The 17,732-nt window shown below is 36.7% G+C and overlaps 1 protein-coding gene and 1 long non-coding RNA gene across 9 annotated transcripts in view; one reads left to right on the forward strand and one right to left on the reverse strand.

Annotated features, from left to right (window-relative positions):
• Positions 1 to 1,726, reverse strand: part of LOC310910580 (uncharacterized protein) — a 63,764-nt gene extending 62,038 nt beyond the window's left edge. For 6 of the 8 annotated variants that reach the window (XR_014590376.1, XR_014590377.1, XR_014590380.1 and 3 more), the window contains exon 1: positions 1 to 1,726. Coding sequence is in view for 2 of the 8 variants with exons in the window: in XM_083863402.1 (XP_083719528.1) it covers positions 1 to 172 (172 nt within the window). In the remaining 6 variants the exon portion in view is untranslated. The other 2 variants (XR_014590378.1, XR_014590379.1) reach the window with 2 other exon arrangements.
• The window catches only part of LOC310910603, a 27,702-nt gene continuing 11,425 nt past the window's right edge, over positions 1,456 to 17,732 (forward strand). Inside the window, exons 1-2 of the long non-coding RNA XR_014590383.1 lie at positions 1,456 to 1,551; positions 10,281 to 10,364. This is a non-coding gene — a long non-coding RNA (uncharacterized lncRNA). The remainder of the gene's footprint in view (positions 1,552 to 10,280; positions 10,365 to 17,732) is intronic.

Here is a 17,732-nt window from a genome sequence, read left to right on the forward strand (position 1 = left end):
CACCAAGTGTGAGTCCACTCCTTCTTCCAGCCAAGATCACTTCTCTGTCTGGAATCTGGACCCACAAGAATAACTCTTTTATATGGTTGTCTGAAGAGCAGGGCTGGCCGGAGATCAGCTCGGAAGAACCATAAAACTTGACACTCAAATTTGAAAGACCTGGCAGATTCATGGACTCTGGACCTTTACCAGAAGCAGGCAAGCAAATACAGAGTAATGTAGGAAAGGAATCAAACAGGACTGCAGTGCAGTAACTGTCTGTGAATTACTTCTATAAAACAGAAGCAATAAAATGTGAAGTATAAAATTACTGCTATATGGATAAGGAAAGTAGGGTAAGAAACCTCTCCAGGTGCTACAGCTGAGACATCTCTGTCTTAATTATTTTTAAAGTGCCTGATAGAGTTTGGACTGTGCAAATTCACACTCAAACCTTCCAAGGCAAGGTTTGTGAGGGGTCATAAAAAACTGCCAGTCACTCACCCCAATTTGTAGGGTTAGGAAGATTAATTAGTAGCATTAGTTGATTGCAATAATTCAACACCAGCCAGCATTTGAGCCAAGAGCAGTTGTACACCTATTTAATTTGCTATCGTGGACACTGCCTGATGGACACAAGAAAGACTCTGAGGATGATATTTGTGTGATCTTCATGTGATAAATCCTGAATGGGGATTCCAGCTGCAACATATTGTAGAGGCTGGGAGATGAGGGCTGTGATGGGGCTGTTGAAGCTGGCTGGAAGCACAGCCAAGGACAGCCTTGGGCTCCCCTCACAGAGGCTGCCCTGCACTAACAGCAGTGCCCCTTGCTCTGCCCTTCTCTGCTGCTCCTCCTTGTACAGAGGAGGCCCTCAGGCATAGTTAAACTAAGAATAAGTAATCCTCTAAATCGTCTAAGTTACCAAAAAATTGAGCACATGCAGAGAATTTTCTAAACCTTTTTTTTTACTTTACTGATCTTACTTTTCTTCATTAGACTAAAGAGATACCTGAGATACAGCTGGTACCTAGTTTTTTTGCAGTTATCTGATGGTTACAAGGAAAGGCTCTGCCCACAAGTACATTACCCATTTTTGGGAAAGAGAATGTTCCCATTTTGGGGAAATTTAAGCAGTTTCTGTCATCCCAGGAGACCCTCGTTACCAACATCAACAGGAACTCCTTCTCACAGTCTTCTGTTCAGACTTTCCAGTGGCAGCACCAGATACTTTGGGTCTCCTAAACCAACGCAAGCTATTCATGCTGTGTCTGATTTTAAAAGCTAATTTTCCTATCACTTTCTCATAGAGCAGCAAATCCTTCCTGAGATATTGAATTATTGTTAATAATAGCGTTAGTCAAAGGAATCTCCTGGGCCAGCTGCCACTGCTTGAGCAAACATTGAATAAACGTTAATGTGTTCTACTGTTTTTAGGGTGGACAATCAGCCTGAGGAACTGCAAGCTCTTTGCAGAAATTACAAAGATGGAGTCAGTCTGAAAGGTCACCTTTAGTACTTGGAATAGCAAGCTTTTCTACCAATCTTAATGAGAGAAAAGAAGATAACATGGTATGTTGTTAATATTTAAAGAAAAAGCAGGATGCATGTTTGTTTTCAATGAAATGAAAAAGCATTTTATTTCAGACTTCTGCACTGACATAAGAATATAAGCTGAAATAAAACCTAAGCTTTAGTTTATTTTTAAAATTAAACAAGCTGGTAGTAGAAATGAAGTTATGATAGAGAAAATAATACTAATATTTGACTAATATGTTAAGAGAAATGGAAAAAAACTGTTTAGAATTATCTGTACATACAAATGAATACAGATTTTTAAAATACCTTGTTAAGAAGAGAAAATAAAAATGATACTTCAAGCTCTTCAATTGCACTGTTTAAATTTGATTTATCAAACAAGGAAATATGAACAAGAGAAATTGGGAAACTTGGGGCTTTTTTACCAAAACATCTGTTTTTAAAGATTTGTCTTAAAACAGCAGAATATAGCACATATTGGTCACCAGACTTAACTTTTTAGCCTGGCTAATACAACTTATTTCTAATAAGGGTCCATATGCTCTGTAGCTACCTGATGCTTCAAGGTTTCAGAACTTATTTGGTCTGGTCTTGGCCTGAGAACCTTTAGTTTAGCTGCAATAACAATTTTCTATCAGTCAAATAACTTGCTTAAATTTGGATTATTTTTGGTCTGGTTTGACAGCAATAAGAACCTGTGACTGGGCCCATGCAGAACACAATGTGCAGGGGCAAAGTGCAGACACACCTCGTGGCAGGAGGGCTCAGACTGCAAATACAAATCACAGAGGTCACACCACAGGCAGAGCAGGAGGGCAGCCTGGTGAATGTTACACTAATTGGTTTCAGAGACAAGGAGGAGAATGGATGAAAGTATATTAACTGGGAAACAGTGAACAAAAAGCCTGTGAGGTGCCGCTCTTAAAGGAAAGAAAAATGCAAACAAAATCAGACAAGCAGATTAGATACTGAGGAGAAAGGCAAACAAGACATGAGTATCACACCTACTCTATGAAGATACCAGTTCACTGTCAGCTCCTCGTTGTGAAGTGCCCCTCCTGGTCTTCCCAAGAAAGTCAGAAATACCAGCTTTCTCATCACCAGAGCAACACTGGAAGTCAGCTTTGGAAGAAAAGGTCTTGATGCTCAGACGTTCTGGAATAACATTTAGCACTGTATTACTAATGAGACCTTTCTATGTTAATTAGAGCTATCATTGCAGCTGGACTCAGGAGAACTCATTGTCCTAATCTGATTATACGTTTCAACCAGCAATAACATCTCAACTCCATAAACAAAGTTTGATGCCTTTTGTCCATACCATGATTTTGAGAGCAATGGTATCAAGGTGGATTTTGATGAGTAGTATATAGAGTTGTTGGGTTTTGGAAAATTACAGAAGCTGTAAAATTGACAGAGAAAACTGTGGAAAATCAAAAACAGCTTTAAAGGAGATAGTTTAGACATGGCAAAAATAATTTCCACTGTTTTTCAGGGAAGTGCTAGGAGATGTAACTGAAAAACAGGCATAAACACCAAAGTGATAACCAGATCGTATTCATTAAAAATAAATTATAACAGAAAATATTTAGCCCTGTTGGCAAGAAACAAATGCTAGAAGTCATACAATTGACAGGACTAGGTATTCTTTTATGAAAAAGGATAAGAGTGAAAAATTCACAAAAAAACCCAGCTACTACATTTTCCCCATTTTGTCAGCAGTGTTATGAATGCTGACAGTATCTCAAACCCAATAAACTGTGGAATATTTCGAGTCAGCCTATCTATCTGGAAAAATTATTTTTAAATGGCTCTTCTATGAAATCTGCCAAATGGACTGAATACGAATTTGGAACTGCAAACACATACTGATTCTGCAGTAAATCAGTGAATCATTTAAGTGGAAAGGCCTCAGGGACTATGAATGTACTGAGTTTTAGTTAACATTTTAACCAATGAACAAAAAGAGGAAAATAGTACATTAATTTAAATGAAAAGAAAAGGAAACAAAATAAAGCAGAGTATCAACTCAGCCTGATTCTATTTGAAAAGATAAAGTAGAAACAAAAGAGTGCAAGAAGCTTCCCCGCACCCTGTGATATTACACAGAAATCTCATGTGGCATAAACTTTGTACTTCTGTGGTTGATCCAAAAATGTTTGAAGAAAAGCAGAGTCCCTACAGTGGACAGTCAGTCTCTCCAGGGGCAGTGATGTGGCTACTAACTATCCATTCCCAGGCCTTTGTCTTGGGGTCTTCCTCAAATTTCTCATTATGGCCCTGGGACATTTCCAACAGTAAATGGGTCTTCCTGGGCAGCATTATCAGATCCCCAGGGTTCAGGACACAGTGAGAGTGGGCAAGGCCAGAGACCCATCCCACATGGCTGCACTGGTTTATGGACTTAGTCTGCACTCTCCTTTCTTAGAAAGGAATTTTAGAGTGTTTTGATTTCATTCACATATTTCCACTGATGTTCTCTATTTAATAGCCAACAGAAGAGCACCAGGTTGGTTGTTTCATCCATAGGCAAGGCAAGGTAAGGCAAGGCAAGGCAAGGCAAGGCAAGGAACTTACAGTCTTGAAAATGTTTTATTTTTCCAGTAAATATGTGACTTTTTCTAAAAGCTTTTATTTCATCAGCAAGCACACTATGAATCTCCTAATTGTTGATCTTCACAGGAGGATGCAATAGTTATTCTGAATTTTGTTTTAAGCTCAAATAGTTAATATTTGCCCACAGCCATTTCAGAATTAATAGAAAAATCATTACATTAATGTCACTCAACACTGTTGCTGCATGCCGGGGTTAAAACTCTTTATATGTTTGCATTTTAAGTGAATACTTTTCAGTCTGTATTTGAACCTCTGAATTTTAAGGGGTGCTATATTTTTTAAACACTCTACACTTATTTAAATGCATGAACAAAAGCTTTGGCCTCATTCTATTTCTCACCATTTCTGATTTTTTTTCAAGAAATTTTCTTCTTTTTGGCATTAGAAATTCTTTTGAGCTAACTTTGCACTGCAGTATTTCTGATAAAAAGGTTGGCAAATTTTGCAGTAATTCAAAATATCTTATGCTAGGCAATTTCTGTAGAACATTTTTAACCAGCAGTTTCAGAAGGGTTGTTTTTGTCCCAAGAGAGGGAGTTGCAAGAGTAGATCCTGTTCCCATCTTTGCCACAAATCTGCTGAGAGACAGTGTTCTCTGTTGCTCTGCTTCCCCTGCAGCTTATTCCAGGCAGATGTCATTCCTTATTCTCTGTTCACTGGATCCATCACAAGACAGCAGACTTTCACCAACAAAGCATATACTTTGTTGAAGCAAACAAATTAATTTAAATCTGGGAAGAAAGTTCTGAGATTTTAAATGAATGTAAAGTTTTGTTGAGAGTTAAAATTTAAGCTAAAACAGCTGAAGTCTGAAATTGACCCCAGGATGAGGCAAGGTCAGAATCAAAGACATCTTGTTCCTGACATCAGTGTAACATTTAAGGCCACAATTTAAAAGCCACAAATATTCCTGGTTTGCCAGAGACTCATCAGCCAAGTAAACAGATAAGAAACCAACTTTTTTAGTACTTTTCAGCTCCAATTTCTCAGCTGCTTTAATGAAACCTCCAACTTCAACAGTTCAGATAATTCAATTATATCTATATATATATAGAGAGAGAGATATTTGTTAGATAACTTTGGCAGCAGGACTCTTTCTTATGAATTGCTATATTCTGAACCATTGACAGCCTGGAAAGAAAATGCTGAGACTTTCATTTGAAAGGAGGTAGGTAAACAAAGGAGCTTGGGGCCAAAATAGAAAAGGAGAAGGTGTTTAGGCAGGAACTAAGTAAAGAAAAGCCTTGAATATTCTCTTGTCTTTGGTTAGTTGAAAGAAAATTAAACAACTGGAGGATCACAGTAACTGGCAGTGATATAAACAAACTGTTAGAAACAATGCCAAAAAAAAAAAAAAAAGTGCTCGTTGTCTGTGAAAGTTAGAGTCAGAAAGTTAATAAAAAAAATGAGGTTTTGACACCTTCATTAAGAGGTAGAGTATATGGATGACTGCACAGAAAGTAAATTATAAAGTAATAGGGAACAGAAATGCAGCTTCAGCTCAATACACAAAAGAATACATACAAGAACAACCATCAACTCTTGTTCAGGTCCAGTAACAAGAACTGCATTGCTGACAATGCCAAAAAGCCTGAAGTGAAGATCCTGGAGGTATAAAAGGTATAATTTCAGACTAGAAATAAATTAAAGAAAGACATGATCAACTCATAGAGTTCATATTAAGAGAACAAAAATTCATCCCATGCTAGCAGGATACAAGTAATTTTTTACTACAGTTCCTACCTTAACCCACTTATGGTGGATGACAATTATTGAAAGATCTATTTTTTTTTAATTTTATGTCTTTGTTACTCTTCCAACTTAGGATAGAAGCATGCCATATCATTGAATTAAAACAATCTAATTTTGTTTTAAACTGCTAAAATTTTTGCTTTCATTCCCATTTTAAATTTGAATCTAACCTTTGGTATTCAATAGTTTTAATTATTCAAAACCCTAAATATTTGGTCTGAAAATGTCTATCAGTTCAACTGCACATCTTGTGATCCACTGGAGTAGGGGTAAAGTCAGAGATCTAGTCCAAGCACTTAATCTAGTTCTTCTGTAAACAGAGAGAGGGAAATTGCCCCAGACAAATATTTACCCACCCTTAAATAAGTGGTGTTGAAAGAGTTATTACATCAACATGCATATTGTAGACCATGTAATTTTAACAAGTAGAAGATTACCATGCCTCTTTTTGCAACAATTGCCAATTCCATAGAAGTGAGGAAGATATTAAATATTTCTCAGTCAAAACAATGTTTATTAAGAGTATTCTGACTAAAACATATCATCAAAAAAATACTATTTCTCGAAAAATTCCTCTCAGTTACCAAAGAAAACATGTTACAGAAGGTAAGCCCTGTGTAAAAGAGGAATTATGATGTTCATTCAAACATTTCCTTAAAGAATGAATCTCTGAAGACAGTATTTCTCATGTCACTGAAAGCCAGAATAAGCCAAGTCATGGCTTACTCCATTTCTTGGCCTGTAGTTCAAGAAGAGTGTCTCATCCTGCTGGAAATGATTGCAACTAAATCACCAATTTGTTAAGCCAGTTCCACCTTGACAGTGTTAGCAATAATTAATCGAAAGGTTTAAGATTAATAATCCAGATTTAAATTCCCTGGGCAGAATAATCAATGTAGTTATAGTTATGACAACAACAGCAATAACTATAGAAATTATGTTGTTGTGAAATTGCAATAAGCAAATAAAACACTGACAAGAGAATAAGGGTACTGAGAGATGTTTCTATATTGTATACCTGTGGTGAAAGCCACAGCTCTCCTAAGGTCTAAATGATGTGCTGTAATTATCCTCAAGTGACAGATTAATCTAGTATTTGTACAGGGTGCCAGTTGAACACTGTATTAATTAATTGCATTTTCACATTCACTGTTTCAGATGTCTGTGAAGTCTAACATCCCACAGACAAAAACTGAAATGCTTTGAATAAATTCTTAGGAAATATGTATCTGCTTTTATCTCTAAAGTCAAGAGCCTTGATATAACACAACTTGCATCACTGAAGAAAATGGTCTACTTGTGCTTGGAGACCTCTCATTCCAGGGAACCACAGCAATTTTTGCAAAATTCTAATATATATATTAGTCTTATGTGGAATAAGTACAATAATTACCAACACACAAGTGCTTAGAAAATGAGAATCTTTAACCCAAGAAAGTTGGAAGAGTGTTAGAGAAGTGATTCATTTACTTTCATCAAGAGTTTGCCTTTATTTTGGATGGCAAAATTTCTTTTTCATCAAGGAATAAATTGCTGACTCCCTGATATGAATCTCAAATTGGGACATTTTCCAAGCCATTCTGGATTAAAAGGCTACTTTTGCATGGAGCTATCAGCCTGCATCACAGAGTAATCATAGTCATGAGTAATGATACCTTTATTATAAGTGTCAGATTAAAATATCTGACTATGGAAGGAAGAAACTGTCCTTCCAACAGCGCTGTGAAGAAAATGAACATTACTCAGCCCAAATAAAATACAGCTACAGTCATCACTGCAAATAATCAAACGCCCACATATGGCTGGCACACTAGTTTCCTTCTGCATTCCCCAGCTACCCATCATCAATATGTCACACAGGAAAAAACAAACAAACAAACAAATAATCCAGTCAGAACATCTTTTTTCCAACAGTTCTGTTATATCAGGCCTTTATCTTTGCCTTTGCCATGACAGCAACTACCAAAAGTGAATTAGTTTTCATTGAAGGTTGCTTTATGTAACTCATGCACTGGTAGTCAGCAGCAATATTCTTCTGCATACAGCTGAAGTATAGAATCATTTTACTTCATCCTCTGGTTTTAGTTTAGAAAATTTCTGCTTTCAAAGCATGAAGCTGAATATGCTATTTGTTGTTCCATAGGCACAGATCCCCACTAGCTGTCTACACCTCTATCTGTTATAATATTTATTTTCAGGAAATATTGGCTGGATATAAACACACTTTTTTTCCCCTTTTTAAAAATTTTATTTTTACTATTGCTATTCAACATGTATGACTTTACCTGTTTTAGCAGTGTTACTATTGTAGAGCACACATTGTGAATGACATTAGGAAAGTTCCCCTTGGATTTTAAGGGAATAGGCATGCATTTTTAGTGAGACTACAGAAAAGGGATTTAATAATGATATGTTACTCTGGGGGTGTGTTTTGCTTTGGAAGCTGGTGGACTCAGCTGAGCAATTCTGCATAAAAGAAGGAAAAAAAATTGCTATGATTCATTATAAATGAAGTGCATTATAAAGCAGAGGGTTTCAATAGCATAATATGTTGCTTCATTCCATTACCCCACTTGTTCACTTAAAAAAAGAGCACTTCTAAGTTTAAGTTTCCATGTCAGCTAATAATGTCTTAGGGTGTTTTTTTTGCAAGAGATATATTTCTTGAGTCATGTCTTATACTGCAATTTTGCAATAAATATGGAACATAATAAATTATTTGCTGTTCTTGTCTCTGAAGTAATTCTAAACGTCTTAACCATCTTTCTACAAGGAGGGGGGAAAAGTGATTATTTTCATATTACTGAAATCTGGTTCAACAGTTATCAGATTGCCCCTTATTTTAGCTCACAAGTTCCACATTGGAATATGATTTCTTCGTGAATAGCATTCAGATGTCTTTGGACACACCACCAAACTGGATATGCCAACTCATATCTCCAACTCAGATGTCTTAGATGCAAAAGAAAAAAATTACGCAGGAATGGTTGAGGGTGGTGAATGAACAGGAGACAGTGAGCTGGAACTGAAAGACAGGAAGTTCCCTCTAAAGATCAAGGAACACTTTTCTACTATGAGGGAGACCCAACACTGGCACAATTTGCCCAGAGAGATTGTGGAGTCTCCATTTTCTGAGATTCCAAAAAACATTATGACATGGTCCTGGCCAATGGATGTAATGACCTTGCTTTAGTGTGGAGGCTGGAGCAGATGACATCCAGAGGTCCCGTCCAAATTTGATCACTGACTTTGTGCTTTTGTGCTTTTATTCCACTGTCCTTCACACCTGAGGCACCACTCCATTAGCCAATATCTATCTGCACCTTTACCTCTCATGACTGTATAAAACAAAACAGCAAAACAATATTCCTGTAAATAATGCAAATTATTTCTCTCATATGTCAAAATCAGATTGTGGGTCAATCAGATTGATCAGATTGTCAGTCAGATTGTGGAACCACAGATTATAACACTGAGAAAGATAATATTGGTACTTACACCACTGAACAGAGTACCACAGAGTTACAATTAGCTAGACATAATTCTTGTGTGGATGGTAGGTAGGTAGACTTGGCTTGAGCTATATGCTGGCTGTTATGTCAAAAGATTAAAGGGATTCAAACTGACATGAGCAAATACTGGCTATTTGAGAGCTGTGCTGGCTGGGATTTAGTGGAGTTTTTTTAAGAAGTGAAAGTGCTTTCATGATTAACTTTTCCCTCATGGTTGCATTACTCAGTAGGTGTACATTGTAGCCTCTGCACACAAATGAAGTCTTCAAAATGATACTTATACCTACTAGTCAGATGAAAGTGGGATTTTCATTTCTTAATTTTTTTAAGTACCAAGTACACTACAGAGCACACAAACATTAATACCTGATGGAACATAATTGAGATTTTATTTAAAACCCATCTTATCTCCCATGACATTTTCATGTTTTCTATTATCTGCAATTGTGGGAGTATATAATAATCATGTTCTAAATCTGGAATTACATCAGACTGGACATTGTTTATTTGAACAGCTTTTTTTGAACAGCATTTTCCCCTCAGTCTGCAATTTTGAATCTAACTTGTGGTTCTACATTATGTGATGCCTCTATCACACAGTTGCTGATAAGAAAAGGTAAAATTTCTTCATTGTAATCACAAGTTGTAGACCCATGATTTATTTTTCTGCTGTTTTGATATATCCTGAAAGGGAAACTTCTTTCAGAAATAAAGTAAAGCCTTAAACTTTTCCCATTATTTTTGCAATTATCTTGCAACTTCCAAGCAAAACCAGAATTGAGTCTCAATCATGAATAATCCATAAAAGCCCTGAGACAGAGAGAGATTTGTCTTTCTTATTTTAACTCTGAGACAGAAATCAAGGATGTGCCATGTTTCTAGGTACTGTAAGAGAAGAGCTTCTGCCCAGGGGAATTCCATGGAGCGACAGAGAAAAACACTACCAGTCATCTTCTCTCTGCTGAGGTGGGTTTTAAACCAGTTGCTCTATTAGCAGGAACTCTATATAGAGAGTTGCTAATAAAACACTTTTTAAACAGTCTCTGATACCTACACATAACACGTAGCAAAGTCATAATCAGCCTAAAAATATCAGCCCCTTCATTAATACCCTCTTTACTAAGGCTTAATTTCTAGACATGTATATAAAATTTCTTAAAGCAACCCATAAATATTTTGAGGGAGAGCTTGATAGAGTTGAGAAAAAATGAGTATTAAAACTTTGGTGCTATCAGATTGGATAAATGAGCCCAGAAGAACAAGTCTGAGTGATGTCTGTATCACCTAAAAATATAAGAGGAGATTCAAGTCAATGCACTTTAGTACTTCTACCAGAAGAGATCAGCCAGACATTTTGTGTAAGGATATGCAAAATTCTGCTCCCTCACAAACAGGAACCACAACAATATTCTCCAGGCCACTTTTCTTCTGTAGATTATTTGTCCACAGTTTTCCTGCCTGAGGCTTTAAATCTGCCATGCTGCCGAGCAGAGTGATCCAAAATTTCCTGTTTCTGAATTAGATGCATTGGCTACTACAATATTTCAATAGATAATTTTTTTAAAATTAAATATGGTTTTCTTGGGAACTTCAGATTCCCTATTGCATCTGTTCGTGAAATCAAAATATGCATCAAGTAAAACATAACACAATAAAATTGGCTATGTACTTCTATGAAATGTGCCATATAATTAAAAAGGGGAGAAGCTCTTTGGAAAAGATTGCTGAGATAAATTCCTCAGAGAAAGGAAGTACTTGGCTTTGCTAGTTCTCCAAACACACTTACAATGGTTCTGAAAAGAATATTGGCATCAAAACAGTCTCATTATGTGTTAGATAGATTATAGGATCTTTCTTTTTACAGATAAACTTTTAAAATTTATTCTATAGTTAACCACAGCAAAAGTGGAATGCGTCATTTAGAACTGATGAAATAATATCAGATGGAAATTGTCTTTCCTGAAGCAAAGTCCTGTGAGATTCAACCATTTTCTTTCACAGAAAAAGGTGCCTCATCACATTTCCGGGAGCTTTTGTTTTATTCTGTGAGCAGCCTCCAAACCAAATGTTGTGAGGTAGTAGCATAGATAATTTCAGTAGCAACTTTACATAAATTTGATTTAAATGAAGTGAAAAAAACTGTTCAAACCTTCAGTGTGGCACCGTTATGGGGATGTGTTTGGGCAAAATCAACAAACAAACAAAAACATTTAAAAATAAATAAATAAAAATAAAAAAAACCTAAATTGAATGTTTCCATTTACGTTCAATGCAGGAGAGTTGACTAGATCCAGGTGAAAATGGGATTTGACACTACCTGTAGGATCATATTTCACAGAATATGCCGGTTGCTAAAGACTTGTTAAACCACACTTGTCCAGAACAGAAGTGCCAAACACCTTCACCAGCACTCCAAGAACAAGCTGGGGATACCAGAATGGGCACCATATCGCCACAGTGGTAACCTCAAACAGTCCTGCTGCTGGCACAGACAGAGCCTGGTAAGTCTGTAAAGTTTTGTTCTTCCATATTCTGACATGTTTTTGTATGTTTCTGTTCCACTGGATCAAGTAACAATTCCTTTATATTAATTAGAAGAAAATAATTTTAAAAAAAAACTCTTACACACACACACAAAAAAGTCCCACCAGATTCTTCAGCCTTTTCTTTATCTCCATTGCTGTCCAACATGCTTGTACTTAGGTTTTTTTCAGCAACTCTTCTTCTGCAACTGCTGCTGATGCCAATGCTGGACAGTTGCAACATATATGCAAAGGAAAGCAGTTTCCCAGAACATCTAAGTAATCTTTGTAAACTACTGTTTCTCTGTGTTTAACACTTGTTTCTTTTAAAGTTGAAAGTATGTTAAAAAGCCCAGACCCATACTCTGGTTTTATGTCCCACATGTATATCCTCCTACAATATTTCTAGCTGTCTCTGAATAACATTCACAGAGAAGATAAAGGGATTTTTCTTCTAGTTCTAGCTAAAGAGAATATACTGAAAAATGAATCCCACAGAGGATGGTGATTTATATTTCTCTCACAGCTGAAACACAGAAAATAATTTGCTCTTTAGGGGATTTTTTGTTTGGGTTGGTTTTGGGTTTTTTTAAATAATAGATATAGATTTTGTTTTCTATGTGCAAAATCAGATCAAATGCTATTTTTGCAGAAATTATTTAGGAAGTGCCAGTGTGATGTAAATTGCTCAGTTTAAATGACGGAACCTATGGAATGGATGTGTTAACTTCTGTGTTGAGGAGAAAACAAGTACCCAATGAACATTTGATTGAATATTAATAAGAGCAGACTGTAACTGTGTCTCTTATAGAGAGAGGAACTGCTTTCATTGCTGTACTGAACACTGTGAAAAATTTTACCAGTACTTCATTCCACAAGACCTCTGATTGAATAAGACACTCTTCATTTGAATAACACCAGTCAAAACTACAAAGTTTTTCTGTTAAATCTATGGGAATATAAATCAGGGGGAGCATCCTTTGTAGACAAAATTTGTACCTGACAATTTAAATCAGTCTAATAGGTAATTTAAGTGTCCTGCAGTAAGAACTGCTTTAATGGGTACCAGCCTCACCCCTATTAGATGTAAAATAACTAACTACAGTTACTTATTTTACATCTATTACAGTTATCAGATAAAGCATAAAATCAGATATTTTATGAGTAAGCTTTGAACTGGGTTCTTTAAATGGAACATTTAAAATAAAATATAAAACAAAGAGAAGAAAGAGAGGCTAATGAAAAACTCCTATGATTTTTGTTCAGAATTAAATAAATTATTCAATTATATTGTCCCTCACATAGAAATCAAATAGATGAGTACAAAAAAAAAATCTATAAGGAAAATTACTGTGTTCTTACAGCCAGCAACGAAAGCAGGAATAAGATGTGTGCAAGTCTATCCAAGAGATGAGGAACAAACAACCCAGCCAAAATGATTACAATTGTCGGGGAGACACTCTGTATAAGCCTCAGTAAAGGTGGGCTTTAGCTCCCAAAGGCTTTAGATTCAGACAGTTCAAGGTAGCCATTTGGAAGATTGATATTTGTGTACAGGCAATGTGTCTGCACTTCCATTGCAATTAGTGGCCAGTCCAGTGTACCCTAGAGGGATGCTCAGCTGACAGAAGTTGGGTAGGTTTGTTGGGAGGGCTCAAACAGCTCATTTGACTCATTGGGTGGGCTTTAGCATCCTAGTGCATGGATCAACTGCCTGAACACGGGTGCTCTCTTTCACCTGAGACCCAACATTCACACACAACCTCTGATGGGTGGGCTGGTGGATATGTCAGGTGTGACATAAGAACTGCTTCCTTTTGGAGTTGCAGCTGGGGACCTGAAGGGATGTCTTATACAACTACCTAGAATAGTATTAGACACCTCTGTTTATGCAACTGGTTCACTTTTTCCCCTTCCCAGCTCCAGACTAAGAATAACTCTTGCCAAACTCGAGTAATCTGGTATATTAAGGGCTATTCTCAAAAGAGATACAGGAGAAACTGGCAGTTTATAAGTTAAAATGCATGCTACTTGTTCATTTCTAATGATTGGTCTCCAGGAACTTCTTCAAAAAATTAAGGCACAACAGCTACTCTCTAACAAATGTGTTTTTTCCCCTCTCTTACATCTTCCTCTGCCTAGTAGGATAATATTGAACATCTCAAACTTGAAGCAGAGTAAGACATCTCGAAGAAAAATTCTTCCAAGTCAATTGACAGTTTCTGACTCCTCAAGCTGGGAGCAGCTGGAAAATGACAACCAACTAGACCTTGCAATAAAAGCAACAACATTAAAGCTCAGGTTTATTCCTAAGGGAGGGAAAACAGTACCTAGAAACTTGGGCTATCATATTAACCAACTGTCCTTTCCTTTTCTTTGTGCCTGACAGGCTGAGTGGATAAGATTGTCATTTGAAACAATAAACAAAACAGGAGGATTTGAAATCATATCCAAAAATCTTGTTTAGTTTGTCATTTCTGAACAGGCACTTCACATTACTGAGTTCATTTCCAGCAGCATTTAATCAGAAATTTGTGGAATTAAAAATTTAGAAATGATTGTAAGGTTTTCAGGGACACTACCCAATATAATTGGATTATATCAGTGTGCAGTTCTGGGCCCCACAATTTAAGAAGGATGTTCAGGTAGTTAAATCCATCCAGAGGAGGCCAACAAGGCTGGAGAAAGGGTTGAAAGCCACGACCTGTGAGGAGTGGCTGGGGACTTTTGGCTTTCTAGTTTGGAGAAAAGGAGGGTCAGGGAAAACCTCACTGCTCTCTGCAGCTTCCTGAGAAGTGGAGAGGGAGGTACTGAGCTCTTCGCCTTGGTATTCCATGATCAGACACATGGAAACAGTTCAAAGCTGCTCCAGAGAAGCCTTAGACTGGAGATTAGGAAGCATTTCTTTATGAGAGGGTGATCAAACACTGGAGCCTGGTCAAACACCCTAGGGAGGTGGTTGATGCTCTGAGCCTGTTGGTTTTGAAAGGTATTTGAGGATACCTTTAAAAATATGCTTTAACTTTTGGTCACTCCTGAAGTGATCAGATGGGATGGTTGCTGCAAGGCCCTTCCAGCTGAAATGTTCTGTTCTGTTCTAGAGATTCAGTTGCCTCATCCAGCCTTTAGTGCAGTGACAACTGCTTATAGCAGGGATCTCCAGCAACCTGTGCAGAAGGTGTTGGCAGTTCAGCTGATCAGCAGCAAAGTTCAGGGATCAGCTGAAGCAACAAAGCCAGGCATTTTACAGGGAGACAGGAGATTTCCTGGGACACGGGAGACCCTCTGCCACATATGAACAACGATTTGGCAACTGGTTAGACTTTTTTATATCCTACGTTGGATTTTGTCTAAGCCTCTCCTGTCAGCATCTCTGTTCCACTTTGTGCAAGTAAATCCCATACACCCACATAGCCAAGTGGATGGTCACCCTGAGAGCATGAGGCATCTCAGTCCCTGTTTACACACTGCTGCATCCCACTGGCAGCTCAGCCTCACTCAGTAGCAGTGGCTGCTGTCAGATCACTTGCTGCCTCTCATTGATGAGCTAAAGTTTCATGGCTTCATTACAAAATGCTTAGCATTGCAATATGTGCTTTAATGACTTATTTGACACCACTCTTGTGTTAGATGTATAATTAAAAGCAATAAAGAAGCTTGTAATATTTTTCTCACTCCAATGTACTGTTTTTTAAACGTTAGCATTTAAGTCGAATTAACTTCAAAACTAATATATTACTGAGGTAAATATGATTTGTAATTTCTGAACTCTGTTATTGTTTCTGCTTTTATGGAACTAGCTGTCTGCAGGGTTACATATATAAAAACAAGCATTTCAGTTAGTTTTCTCTAACATTAAAAATTAATTTAGGTGGAAATCTCAGAATGTTTCACACTAAGGATTATATCTCACCCTAAAGGAATAAGCTTTTGTTTGTGCCTGAACATTCTTCTTTACCCACTCACAATGAAGTATTGACCCTAAAAAATGTCAGCATCTATTTAATTGGGGAAATAATGTTATGAAGGAAGTTCATGTATCTATATTCTTTACTATGATTTAGTGGTAATAATCGTATTGGCTAAAACCAAAATCCATACAACAAGCTGTCAAGTGCCAGAACATTGGTTATTAGCATTCTGTAGTTTATCAACCTAACAAAAAAGAGTTTTAAAGATTAGACAAACATTTATTTAAAATTTTCCTGGTGCTTCCTTTTGCCTCGTATACTTGGTCTCAACTCAGTTCACAGTCATAAAACAATAAATTTCAAAAAGATTTACCACTTTAGCACTAGAACACAATTATTTACTTACCATATTGTATTTCATCATTTCATGGACAGGATTGAAACACTGAGACTAGTTCTCAAGACAGTTAAGCAGCACTGTATCCCTTGCATGAACTTTTGATCCCATACATTATAAATATGTCTTGATTGGAGCAGCCAAACAATGCTGCAGGTCAGCTAGAGAGGCTGTAAAGTTTTCATGCTCAGATCTATTCAAAACTCTGCTGGATACAGCCTTGAGCACTGCAGGTTGCAATATGGAACCAGGTTTACATTCACCCTGCTTTGAGCAAGGGGATAGTTCAGGTGACCTCTACTGCTGCCTGCCAGACAAAGTCATTATATTTCTAGAAAAGAATAATTGGGCTGCTGGTCTCTCTTCTTATTTTTTTTAATTTACCTAATATTTTTTTCTTTCTGTTTATATTTATTCATATATTTTTATTTCTTTTCTAGATATATATTTGCTCTTTCAAGCAAAGATCAGGACTCTGTTCCTTTGCTTCAGCACACAGGTTCCTGTCCAAGGAATAGTACTGTGTCAAATCCCACAGAAACTGATAATTGTGCTCCAAGCTGTTGCTATTCTTATTATTTCTGATTTTGAATTACGGTTCTGACCTGGTGATCAAGTCTTAGTTGATTTGATTTGCATAACCTGCAGGAAACAGTTCAGGAATTTTCCTGAAGTTTAAAAAAAAAAATAAAAAAAGGGCAGAACCTTGCAGAAAGAAAGGCAGACAGAAGTGTCACCAATAGACCACTGCATTCTTCAGGACTTCATAAACCCTGATTCTAATGTTTAACCTAGTTTTTACCCATTGCAGTTTAACATTAAAACCTCTCTTCTTCTACTTACTTGAGTCATAATCAGAGATAATTCATTCTGGTGTTACCAATGAAAATTGCAGGCAAGCATCTCATCTCTATGATTATGTTGTTAGTTAGAATACTTTCTTATTTTTTAACCTTATTACATAAATTATGATTTTCAAGTGCTTCATGAGGTTTGATGCTCTCCTATAAGCTTTGAGCCATTACTTAGTTTGCCTCAAAACATAGTTTTGAAATGGATAATGGATACTTTCTGGTGCCAAAGCCACATGAACCTTTGTAAACAAGGAAATAATGATTTTTCACTGTATAATTATGTTTTTCAGGGAAAAAAAAAAAGGAAAAAAAGACAACAAAAAAAATTTAGTGCAGTACTGCTCATACAGGATAGGATATAATTTACTCTGATATATTTAGCAATCATCGTCATTTGAACAAGTATCATCATACTGCTTAGCAGGCAGAAGATGAAACAACCTTTATTTTCTCTTTACGCTCCTATAAACTCATGACAGATACAAATCCATTCACAAACTGAAATTAATAGGATCAACTTAATCATTTGCAACATCAAGAGACAGAAAAATTATAAACCATCAGTCGCTCCTTCGAAGATCCTTTTTACAATATCATGGTTCAGGCAGCACCAATATTCTCAGAATCAGTGATCACATATTGCTTAATCC

Source organism: Zosterops lateralis, assembly GCF_965231275.1.
Source record: "Zosterops lateralis genome assembly, chromosome: 1".
NCBI lineage: Eukaryota > Metazoa > Chordata > Aves > Passeriformes > Zosteropidae > Zosterops > Zosterops lateralis.